The following is a 13,275-nucleotide window of genomic DNA, read 5'->3' on the forward strand; positions in this document are numbered from 1 at the left end:
GTTAGATGGGTGAGTACCATTTACCTCAAAAATTTCAGCATCTGGAATGTCCCTAAAAATCAAAATATGAGCTGGTATTTCAAAAAGATTTTGAAAATAAGGGATCACACTAGAGAAGTTGAATTGTTGAACTGTGTTAAGCATGAGAAGTTTCGGGCAAAACTTTTCTATGCTTCTCTTGTTGATAATCAGGAAGTTAGGTATGCTAAGGCGATTTGGCACAGACTTATCATTCCAAAGCACAGGTTTATCTATTGGGAAGCTTGTAATTTGCATTTTCTAACCAGGGACAATTTGGAGAGTATCTTCCCTATTCAATCCAACCTCTATCCGGTTTGTGATCAGGAAAAGGAGACCCATAACCATCTTTTTATGGACTGCCACTTCACAAAATTGGTGCTGCAAGATGTTAGCAACTGGTTTGGGGCTTTCAATTGGCCAATGAACATCGTTGAGCTCCAAGACTGGGTTCAAAATGCTGCCTTTGACTTAAAATTTCAGATTTATAATGCTATCTTGGCTGAAAATCTGTATTGGATTTGGAAAAATAGAAATAGTTGTGTGTTCAACTTGTTTTGTTACTCTTCTACTTTTATAAGTAGAGATGTTAAAAGATTGGTGAAGTATAGGGTGTTGGGCTTTGCTTGTAAACATACTAATACAAATGATATAATCATGGATGTAATTAGTAGCTGGTGAAGTTTTGGTGGTTGGGCTTCGGCTCTCATTTGTTCTTGTTGTATTTGCTCAGTTTTTTGAATAAAATTATCCTTCTGTTCAAAAAAAAAAAAAAAAGTTAAGAGACTAAATGAAAAACTATTAAATACAAATAGAAAACTACTAAAATCAAGTTACCCAAATTTTTACTAACTAATATTTTCATGATTTTTCAGGGGAATTTTTTTGGGAAACTTACAAAAATACTGAATTTGGGTTAATTTTTACAAAAATACTATCACACAGAAATCTTTTCAAAAATATTGTGTTTTTATAAAACACTAGTAAAACACAAAGCAGAACAGCTCAAAATAATAGTAGAACACCTAAAAAATACCAGTAGAACACCAGTGAAAACTTAACACAGTATACTGGAATATGAAACTTATAAAAAACACAATAAAAAAGTAAAAAATACCGCCTGACAGTATTTTTGTATAAAAATAACAAAAGTTAGTATACCATGTACATTTTCCAATTTTTTTTCATACGACTAGTCAATGACCATAGGTAGAAAGAAAAGTAAAAGAAAAGATAATCAAAGGCTATATTAATATACAACTCAAGCTTTTTTATATTTATTTTTTATATTTTATGTACCATTCTTTCAAGATTCCAAAGGATTCGGTCAGTCAACTACTAATAATTAATTACAAGCTCACAATTTACAAACTCAAAATTGCACTTTATACAAATATATGCTGGCCTCTATGAGTGGAAACTTCCACAGCCAAACTTTGTACTACGTGCAGTCACCATGGTACTCTAGCATGTACCAATTTGCACGTGTCTTTTCCTTTAATGTGTGTGCAGATAAAATCATCTACTTCTAGATTTCCTTTAATGTGAGTAGAGCTTGGATGTCAACTGCTAAAAGCATCAACATTATTCTTATATGGATCTTATGTTTTATTCCACACTATTCTTATCCTTGTAGTTAACCATGTAAATTGCAATCACAGTAACAACAGCACCAGTAAGTTGCAGTGGTGAGAAAGTCTCGCCGAAATATAAAAATCTGTAACACAAACGAGCAACAACAACTAGTCATGGTTTGTAGTCAACTGCATTAATGTCTTTTTGTTTAAGCAATTATTTGTATGCTTGAGCATGTGTATGGCTGGAAGAACTTACCCAAATACCGAAGCAAACATTGGAGTTAGAAATGTAAGGGAGCTCAGCTTTGTCAAGCTACCTGAAATGTATAGGAACCTATAAGTATATTATCTCAAGATCAAAATGGAATCCTCGTGTGAATGTGTCTAATTTGGAGATGCATTGGAAAGATGATAAAAATCTAGGTGAATGGATATCAGATATGTACTTACAATATTAAGTGCTTATTTTGAATTTGGTTTTATTACTTTCAAATTCCTAGAATCAGTTTCCTGACTGGTTTAGAGTTTTTCATTTGCCTATCTACAATGGGTCTAGCTATAAACTTCTCAACATTTCTCTTTTCTCTACATCACTTTCCACAACATCAAAAGGAGAAGTTAGCCAAAACAAAATTCGCAACCTCAGTATACTACCATAGATTTCTAGCTATAAATTGTACAAGTAAAACTATTTATGAAAGTATATATCCTTGAGAATTCTTCCAATGTTGTTCTCTCTCAACGTTGCTCTCTATTCTACATCACTTGGAATTAGAGACTGAACGGTCCATGACATCAAAAGGACAAGTTAGCCGACCCAAAATTTGGAACCTCAATATACAACCATAGAAAATTGAAGGTTGAAACAAACCTTTTGTTGCACTGTAGAAAAATACACCATAGCTAATGGCACTTCCAAAAATGGAAGTATACAAAAGTGCCAATACATCATTCGTTGTGAACTCCCCGAGATTCCCACTGACAGCATTGTCATGATTCAAAATAGAGATTACAAGTAGGGGAAAACCACCCAAAACCATGTGCTGCAATAAAATAACATGTACAAGTTTCTTTAGTTCTTGAACTGAATGATGTTTGTGACTTTTTTGTGTTGAATGCAACCTTTTTTTTTTAATAATTATGAACTTCTTGTTTACTGATTAAAATAGGAATAAGTTGAGCTTTTTTAGTTATCAGTATATGTTCAATTTAATTCATTTCTATCATATTCCAAGTTAATTGCATTACAGAATTTTTTTTTTTAAAAAAGCATAATGAGCTCAAAAATTTGAAGGTTAAGTTTAAATTCAGGTAGTTAGATCAATACGAGAGTGAGTTGATAAAACCTACCCATCCAGTTGCCATAATAGGATCGGAGTACTTGGAAACCCAGCGGACCATGACTGTGCCAACTGCCATGCTTTGAGCTGCAAGAAGCATCCACCACTCTCCACTTCCCCACAATGAAAAGTTACTTTCATCAAAAGCAAGTGCAGGTACCTGTATACAAACAATGTAGCCTCACAAAATAGCCAAGGGAAATCAACAAGCCTTTTAAAAAAGCAGGAAGACCTTATTTAGCTTACATGTTAGGTAATCAGATGATTGATATGAGATATTTACATCACTATTTACAAAATAAAAGGAAGTACAACTTCAGCGTTATATAAAATTCATACCCTTCTTTTGACACTGTATCCTACCAAACATGGTGCAGAACCAATATATACCATCTTCCCATGAGCACCCAAATAAAAACGTACATTTTCATCTATTCTCAATGTAAATAACTATACTAACGCCTCAGTGCATATACCACTCCACAAATAATAAATAAATAAGAAAGCAGTACATAAAGCTCATTCCATATTCAGCTCCTGATACTACGCTACCTAACACCTCAAGTTGAATTATTCATGAGCAAGGCATGCCTAAATCATCAGAAAGTTCATTACTTTTTATTGTCCCATTACAACCACTCAATAAATCACGCTCCCTAGCATTCTTGTCTTTGAAAAGCTAAGAAAAAAACGACAAGAATTAGCCTGCATGTATGTCAATGACATTCACCAAGTTAATATATCAGTTAATTGTTTGCCTTCACTGACAATTATTTCTACAATTGGAATTTGTTTACGTTGTGTAACACATACAAACATTAATATATAACTAAGTCACTTTCCAGTACTGCTTAAACTGAAATATGAATTCATAAACAAACCAAATACTTGAAAAGAAGGGTACAGACACAATGCAACGCTTTCAGTAACATACACAGCAATTATAAAAGTTTCCTTGTAATTATTTATTTATTTTGAACAATATCGTATGTTCAATTTTGATGTTCCAATTCATGTCCAACGAATAACTTTATGCCACGTTATTCAAAACATTTAAATAGAATTAATAAAGTTAGAAAACTATTTTAATAATTACTTATGCTAAATAGTTTGTCATATATTCATTGTTTACACACCTTTTGTTCAGATTTAATTCTATGCCACTGTTTATAAAAAAAAACATAATAATAATAATTCTATGCCACTGCAAAAGTATCTAAACATAAGTCCAATAAACCAAGAACTCCTAAGACACCAGATGGTCAAAGGCAGAATCAGAGAGAGAGAGAGAGAAATCAATGAAAAAAGAAGTTATTTCAAAGCTGAGAAAAAACAGAAACTATAACAACAAAGCGCAGTGATAGCCCCATCCAAAACCAACCCTAAATCAACCGGAAATGCTGCCCGCAAAAGAAGAAAGAAGGAATAAATACACGGCCAATAAAATAAAATTAAAATAGAGTTGAACATTATGACAAAATAGTATTTTTGCTGTCCAGTAAACATTATGGCTAAAATTAACCTATTTACAGGTCATAGGAGACCACATTTAAGTAAAATTATAACTTGCAAGCCTATAAGCTATACGTACAACTTTTTCCTATCAATCACTGACTGAGTTACAAATATGAGATCAAGCCACTTACCCTAAGCAGCCGAATTTTTCCCCACAACTTAGATGTGCTTTTGAAACACAGATAATATGTTAGATCATCTATTATAATCCAAAATGAAATATCGCCATTAAAATCAGAAACTAAATGATGGAAAGGAGAAAGTAAAGTAAAGGGTGTTGAAACTATTTAACTAATTAAATCCATGTTTTACACAAGACGAAGCAGGGATTAAAGGAGCTTTAACTGATAAATGGAAAAAGGTTTTACTTACCTCCAGAAGCAAAAGCCCTACAACACCGAGTCCAAGCCCTACAGCTCCAACAAGACCAATGGATTCCCCAAACAGCAAGGCTGCAAGTATAGCAACTGTTAAGGGCTGCGAGTCAATTATCACCTGCAGCAATGTATATTTTTTTATTCAATCAAAACTTGTTACTGGAATGACCCAATTTACTCCCACATCGATCGATAGGTTCAAGAGCATAAAACTTACACTGCCCAAACCAGCTGAAGTCCTCTGCAAGCCCTGAGCAAGAAAACCCTGAAAACAAGTGGCGTCGACGAGGCCGAAGACGGCAATGGAGAACCAAGCGGAGAGTCCTGAGGGGAAACGTCGGCCTCGAGAGGCGGCGAAAGCTATGAGGAGGAAGCCAGCAGGGATGAGGCGGAAGGAAGAGACGAAGAAAGGACCTGCTTTCGGAAGAACCTCTTTCATGGCCACCATAGCCGTACCCCAGAAGAAGAAGGGAGACACCAACACCGCCAATTCCCATGCTGCTTCTAGCGTGGATTGATTTTGGATTTGCGTTTGTGTCTGTGCTTGGTCCGACTCCACGAAGCACTCAACGTCGAGGCCTGTTCCCACGCAGTCGAGGGATTCAGTGTCTTCTTGGATGTCTGTGTCTGTACCGGAAGTGGTGCAGTTGACAATGGCGATTGGGTGTGGCCGTAAACGACGGGGTTTAGGTATAGCAACCCCATAGACGAGGGATAACGAAGTACCAGTATGTGCAGAAGAAAATCGGGGTTTGGCCAAGGCATATTTTGATCTGCCGATGGCGATGGGGCATGGAATTAGAGGCGTCGAGCACGAGCACCAGCTCCCCGCCATTGTTGGTTCGAATAACTGACACTGGTAAAAGAAAAACAAACGATAATTTGAGAATGTTGCATAGCATGAAACGTTTGGGCCACATAATTATCTTTAGTTCCAAATATCGAAAAACATATTAAATTTAAGAGGATAGCAAAGAGCTATAAATGTATAAATGTGATGTATTGTTATTTTTTAAAATATTTTGCTAAAATTTAATTTTAATAGCAATATAAAAGTATTGACAGTAAAAATTCTTCAATGAAATAACAAGAACATCTATTGCTGAAGAATACTCAAAGTAAAAATCTTACATTATAATAATAAGATATCTAGTTTACATAGTAAGAAAATTTAATAAGACAAAATATAGTATTCAAAGTAAAAAATTTAACATATAGAAAATATGTCATTTATATTACCATTAAAAATATTAATTTTTTTTTCCATATTTTTTTAAAAAAAAAAACAATAAAACAAATAAAATTATAGTGATTGTCGGAGTTGTTACTAGTGCTGGAAAAGTCACTGGAGTTTGCTGTTAGTGCCAGAAAACTAGCCGAAATTTCTACCGGTGTCGGAAAAGTCGTTAGAGTTGCTGCTAGTGTCAATAAAGTCATCGAAACTGATATTGTTGCCAGAAAAATCACTAGAAAATTTTTCGGAGTTGTCACCGTCACTGGAGTTGTCACTGGAGTTAGACGTTGGAATTTGACTAATAGAAACCAGTTACGTTTATCAAGTAGTAAAAAATATGAACAATGAAATCAGTTTCTTAAAATAACAAAAAAAAAACATAATATTTAAACAAGGAAATGAGTTATTTAGTACAACTAACTAAAAAATTGAACGGGCATAAGACATCTAAAAAAACTAATTTCAAAAACTATAAATAAACATGTAAAACTACATAAAGATAATTTGAAAAAACTGAACGTACTTCAAATATATATATACAGGCCCGGTCCTAGGCATAGGCGGGCTAGGCCCGTGCCTAGGGCCCACTCTTTCTAGGGGCCCATTTAAAATTTTAAGACCTCATTATTTCACTACTATATTTAACTAAAATTAACACTCATTGTCATCAAATATTAGGCCCAGCGTAGTGGTAGTTGGATGATAGAATTTATGTTGTTTGGAATCTAAATTCGATCCCACCAAATTTCACTTCTTATTATTAATATTTTTAAAAATAAAATTATTTAAGAAACAACTACAAATACATACACTTGATATGTAAAGCCCGCTTAGTTAATTTGGAAATTATCGGTTAATTATGATTAATTATGAAATTATTTATAGCTATTTAAATAATTTACTATACTGTTATTTATGGAATTCAGAAATGCATGGTTATGTTATTCAGTAGTTTTCATATTTTGTATTTCCTATGTCTTCGCATTTTGGAACCCTGCCATTTGCTCAAAAGAGAAATCACAACTTAGCATGTTATTAGTTTGGGACGGGTTTTTAGACATTGGGAATGTCGGGAATGGCCGGGAATTTAGAATTTCCCAAAAATACCCCTTTAGTGATTTTTATGTGATTTTAGTATGGAGGGGCAAAATGGTCTTTTTGCCCCAATGACTTTTTGTCTTTTAGTGAATTGATTATTTGAATTTAAATGGTTATTTTATTATAATTAGTGGCTGAAATAAAATGGTTTATGTGGCATTATTCATTTATTCTTCTCATTTCAACACTTAGCAAAAATTAGAAAACTTTGAAAAAGAAAACTCTCTCAAGTCTTCTCTCTATTTCGGCTGAAGCATAAGGGTGCATGAAGCTGATTTTCTTCTTTGATTTTCAAGCAAATTCTCATCCATTCTAAGCATTCTTCAAGCTAGGTTAGCTTCTCTTGATTTCTTCTTTAAAATTATGAAAAAAATGATGAAATATTGAGTGAAATGCATGCTTTTTGATGATGTTGCTGCTGCTGGTTATTGTTGTTGTTTTTATGACTAAAATGTTGAATTAATTATGTTTAATTAAGTTGAATTGCATGCTTGAGTTTCTTGTTCTAGTTGGTTAGATTTTTATGTGAAAAAGTTATGATTTTTGAAAGAAATGGTGTGATTTGTTGCTGTATGGTTGCTGGATGTTTTTAGTTGATTTCAGAAGCTATTTTAAGCATGTTTAAGTAGAATTAAGCTGCTTGGTATGCATGTTGTTTAGATTTGCTCAAGTTTGAGTTTAGAACTCAAAGCTTGAGCTCCAATGGTGATTTTTGTTTCTGTGTATTCTGGGTTGTTTTGAGGCCTTAGAAATGTTCTAGGGAAGGTTTAGAACAGGTCTGGAAAGTTTGAATCAATTTGGGGTTGAATTGGTTGAGTTATGAAAATTTGATGTTGCTGCCTGCGAGGAACCGGAATTCCGGTTGTGCATCCGGAATTCCGGATGGGCTTCGAAAATTCCCAGAACCGGAATTCCGGTTGGGCAACCGGTCTGCCGGTTGGGGAATTTTCAGAACCCGTGTTTTTCCTCGTTTTTATGTTTTAAGGGGTATTGCCATGCTTTTTATCGGTAGAGAAACTTGTAGTTCCTAGTTTAAGTCCCCGGGAAGTGATTTAGAGTGTCACTTATAGTGTTGTGATTTTTATGGTTTAGGAGCCAGTAATCCGCCGCTCAGCTAAAGTTTCAGTCAGGTTGACCGGCACACCTGAATTCGGAATCCAGGTAAGATTAGTATAACAGTATGCATATGTAGATTACATGTTTAGCGTGCATGTAGGAAGCCTGTTAGATTACATTAGTTATGTATATTGGCTTCGAACCACCCAACCCTGTCACGTCGGTACAGGCTGGGGTATGACCAGCAGCCGGAGTATGACCGGTTCGACCGATCAGGCTGACATTTGGTTGGTGGTTCCGTGCTATTGGTACAGGCTGGAGTATGACCAGCAGCCGGAGTATGACCGGTTCGACCGATCAGGAGGATACTTGTTAATAGTACCGTCCCTGTGAACGTTCAAAACTCAGTACCATGTTGGACATGGCAGTAGTGGCTCAGTACCGTGTTGGACACGGCAGTAGCGGGACTCAGTATCGTGTTGGACACGGCAGTTAGAATTATGTATGAGTATTATTATGCTTTTCTTACTGAGTCAGCCGACTCACAGTTTACGTTTATGTGTAGGTAAAGGCAAGGTTAAAACTGATGGGCCGTGAGCGAGCTTGTGAAGATTGTACATGTCGGGGCGGTTAGGCCTGGAGCGTACGATCATCGGGACAGCAACGCTGAATTTTTGTAACTGGTTGTTAGACAACCTTTATTTTGTATATCAGTTAAACAGTTAAATCTTTTGTAAACAATTTTATAATCGGGATCCCGAGTCTTTTGTAATATTGTTTTATAAGTTTAATTAAAAAGCAAAATTTTAATTAATCACGTTTTTCCATAAACCTCGTTGATTAGCAGCGAGCTGCACAGCATGTTTAAAAATCTCGTAATACGCCTGTGCTAGTTAGGGTGTTACATGATAACTAAAGCTAAAAAAAATTTAAATATATTAATATTATTTAAACTTTCTTTCTAAATTTAACATTTTATAAGCTTATCTATTTTTTTTTATTTTTTTATTGTCTTTTTTCCTACTTTTCTTATTATGTTATTATTTTCTTATTTATTTTGCTTCAATCAAAATTACATTTTTAATATTATTAAAACAAAATCGTTAATTAAGATATAATATTTAATTTCAATAATAATAATAATAATAATAATAATAATAAATAATTTTTTTCTTGAATATTATTTGAAGTGATTTTAATTTATATCTTTTTAAATATCTTATTATAATTATTGACTATAATCTAATGTAGTTGTTAGAAATTATTTTAGCTATAGGTAGATATAGACTTCATAGTTTTTTCTTTTATTTTTCTTTTTATGAATTTGATTTATTGTATGGTTGAAATTTTGATAAGATACAAATATTATTATGGATGATAAAACAAATTTGAAAATACAAATCTGTTATTTCACATTTTTAATATTTTTTTTTTTTTTTACTTTTATGTCATGGAATGTAGCATTTAATTTTTTTAGGTTAATTTATTATTTATTAAGGGGCCCACAATTTTATATCGTCTTAGGCCCATATTTTTTCAGGGTCGGCCCTGTATATATATACCAAGGATGAATCCTTACAACTTGGATCAATTTATTGTTTTTTCTTCTTGATGTGGAGGATGTTTCTTCTCAGAGTCAGCACTTAAAATCTTTAGTAACATCTTCCATTGATTTTTTACTGAAGAATTATATTCCATCTGAACAAAAACACAAAAAATAAATCGAAACTATTTTCATCATACAACAATAACGAACAATATGAATTCAAACAAAAACTAGTTTCCTCACACAACAATAATAACGAATATGGAAACAAAACAAAAATGATATAAAATAAAAATAATTGAAACCAGTTTCCTCAATCAACCAAATGAGAAAAAATACTCACAAATATAATCAAAATGACACACAATGCACAACAATAATATAAAAACAAAATATAAGTATGAAAATCAGTTTCGAACCTAGAAACAAAATAATAAAAAGAAACTTAAAATCAAAAATATACAATAAATCATAAAATTGAGCAATCCCATTACAGAACCCTTAAAACTTGTGAAAGCAGTTTCGAACCTATGAACCCTATAAAACTAATTTCGACACTAAGAAAAGTAATAACAAATATAAATGATAAATAATAAAGTTAACTGAAACCAGTTTCATCAGGCAACGAATTGAAAAAACAAAGAAAAACCCACACACACACACATACAAAAAAAAAAAAATCATTCTCAAACATAATCAAAACAACAAACATTGTATAACAATAATATAAAAATAAAATGTAAGTGTGAAAATCAGTTTCGAACCTAGAAACAAAATAATAAAAAGGAAACTTAAAATCAAAAATATACAATAACATCATAAAATGGAGCTACCCCATTATAGATCCCTCAAAACATGTGAAATCAATTTTGAACCCGTGAACACGGTGAATTCAGTTTCGAACCATTGAACTCAATGAAACAAGCTTTGAACATGTGAAACTAGTTTGAAACTTGTTAATCCTGTGAAATCAGTTTTGACCCTATGAAAAACCATACCAAAACCTGTGAAACCATAACAAAATTTGTGAACTCATACAAAACCCCAACAAAAATTAAACGTTAAAATTCCAATTCATCAACTACAATTAAAAATAAGTTAAGAACAAATACAATAAAAGTCATATACAAATAAAAATGACATAATGAAATATAAAAATTAGTTACATAAATCAATGAAATTGGTTTCTACATAATAATAATTTAGTTTTTTCTTAAAGAAACTTGTTTCTATGTATTAGTATGTAAAATTTATTGATTTATGAAACTAATTTGGTTATTATTATTTCAAGCAATGTATGTAATGTAATGTAATGACAATGCAATGTATTTTAGGACATACTGAGCAACTCAACCACTGATATTCGATTGCAAATGAAGGTTGTCTTTCGTGTGGGTGATCTTGCTGTTGCTGCGGATTTGGAGGTTGATAAACATGGTTCTTTTCTTAAGAATGACATTCTGATCCTCTCCTAAATTTAAAAACTAAACTAAAAAGACAAATATAAATAGAACCATTGAAACCATAACAAAAATTTGATATTATCATATAAAATATATATATATATATATATTATTTACAGCTCAAAAGCCAAGCTTTTCTCTTATCTATATTCTTCTTCAAGAATAGTCTATTCATATATATCTTTTTTTTTTGTTGGAAAAATCTCAAAAGATTGATTAAACTGAAAAATTAGTTGCCACAAGAGGGACAACCTCCTCCAGAGATTCACTACTTGGAACAATACAATCTCTAGACCATTTAGCCAAACAATCGGCATGAGGACTGGAAGACCAATTCACAAAATTAAAAACAATAGACTCAAAATGAAAAAATAACTTAGTAATCTGCAGAAAAAGAGGGTAGTGATCCCACCCTATAGAAAGACTTCCTTTGCGAAAAGCACTTACTACAATATCAGAATCTAAGAAAATTAAGAAAATTAACTTATTAATTCTTCCTTACACCACTATAGATTTAGAATTGCACTCTCAATAATATAGACAACTCTATATGTTCCACGATATAGATACACTATGAGATTATCCATTTGTTATTATCCTAATAATCAATGATCCTCTATAGATGATCTACACTGAGTATGGACTAATTTACCGTTACACTCTTCGATGTATTTTATCCTTAACACACTTAGCTACCTATAAATGATATTCCAGTGAACTAATAGAATCATTGAAATGAGTACTCAACCATTTATCTCTGTTAAGCCAGCTCGAAGGAAATCATTATTTGACTTCTATACCGGGATAGAAGCTATAGATTCTGTATCTATGATTAGCGCTCCCACTTAATTGAACTACCATGTCCTTAAATTATATGTCACGAGAAGAACTATTTGGTCGACTTTAACAAGCAGATTTAAGAACACAAATAATGCAACTGAACTAGAACCTAACCATCTCAGGATTGAAATCATTTGATCTAAGATCAACTAGGTGTGTAAAGCCCGCTTAGTTAATTTGGAAATTATCAGTTAATTGTGATTAATTATGAAATTATTTATAGCTATTTAAATAATTTATTATACTGTTATTTATGGAATTCAGAAATGCATGGTTATGTTATTCAGTAGTTTTCATATTTTGCATTTCCGGTGCCCGGTATTTTGGAACTCGGCGTTTGGCTCAGTAGAAATCACAACTTAGTATGTTAGTAGTTTGGGGACGGGTTTTAGACATTGGGAATGTCGGGAATGGCCGGGAATTTAGAATTTCCCAAAAATACCCCTTTAGTATGGTTTATGTGATTTTATGGTGGAGGGGCAAAATGGTCTTTTTGCCCCATTAGTGTTTTGTCTTATGTGAGTTTATTAAATGAAATAAATGTTTATTTTATGTGTTTAATTGGCTGAAGTAAAATGGTATATTTGGCTTGTAAATCATTTTTCCTTTATTTCCACACTTAGTCAAAATTAGAAAGAAAAGTTCAAAATTCACACTCTCTCTCTCTCTCTCTCTTTTCCTCTCTCTCTCTCGGCTGTGCATGTGGGTGCAAAGGGGTGGATTTTTGCTCTGATTTTCTAGTGGATTCTCATCCAAAGCTAAGCATTCTTCAAGCTAGGTTAGCTTCTTTTGTTTTCTCTTGAAATTTGTTGAAATTTTGATGAAAATATGATGATTCTTGCATGATTTTTAGTTGCTGTTGCTGCTGTGATTTTGTGTTAATTTATGTGGTTTAAAGCATGTTAATTGAAGTTAAAATGAGCTGTGTTGAAGCATGTTAGTTAGGTTGTGTAAAGCTTTGAGTTTTCTATGCAAAATATGTGATTTTTGAGAGAAAAGGTTATGTTTTGTTGCTGTGAGGTTGTGGAAGTTTGCTTGAGTTTCCAGAGGTTATTCTAAGCTTGATTATGTAGAATTAAGTTGGTTTGATTGCTTGTTAGGTGGATTTGCTCAAGTTTGAGTTTAAAACTCAAAGCTTGAGCTCCAATGGTGATTTTTGTTTCTGTGTATTCTGGGTTGTTTTGAGGCCTTAGAAATGTTCTAGGGAAGGT

At 32.8% G+C, this 13,275-nt stretch overlaps 1 protein-coding gene across 1 annotated transcript; it reads right to left on the minus strand.

The window, feature by feature from the left end:
* Positions 1–1,267: 1,267 nt before the first annotated feature.
* On the minus strand, positions 1,268–5,788 carry LOC115723389 (WAT1-related protein At3g02690, chloroplastic). The gene is made up of 6 exons (XM_030652861.2): positions 5,045–5,788; positions 4,823–4,945; positions 2,946–3,095; positions 2,467–2,638; positions 1,852–1,912; positions 1,268–1,735 (listed from the first exon to the last, which is right to left on the minus strand). The coding sequence occupies exons 1-6, from the start codon at positions 5,660–5,662 to the stop codon at positions 1,627–1,629; spliced, it is 1,233 nt and encodes a 410-aa protein (XP_030508721.2). The 5' UTR covers positions 5,663–5,788; the 3' UTR covers positions 1,268–1,626.
* Positions 5,789–13,275: the final 7,487 nt, after the last annotated feature.

This window comes from Cannabis sativa, chromosome 9 (genome assembly GCF_029168945.1).
Source record: "Cannabis sativa cultivar Pink pepper isolate KNU-18-1 chromosome 9, ASM2916894v1, whole genome shotgun sequence".
NCBI classification, from domain to species: domain Eukaryota; kingdom Viridiplantae; phylum Streptophyta; class Magnoliopsida; order Rosales; family Cannabaceae; genus Cannabis; species Cannabis sativa.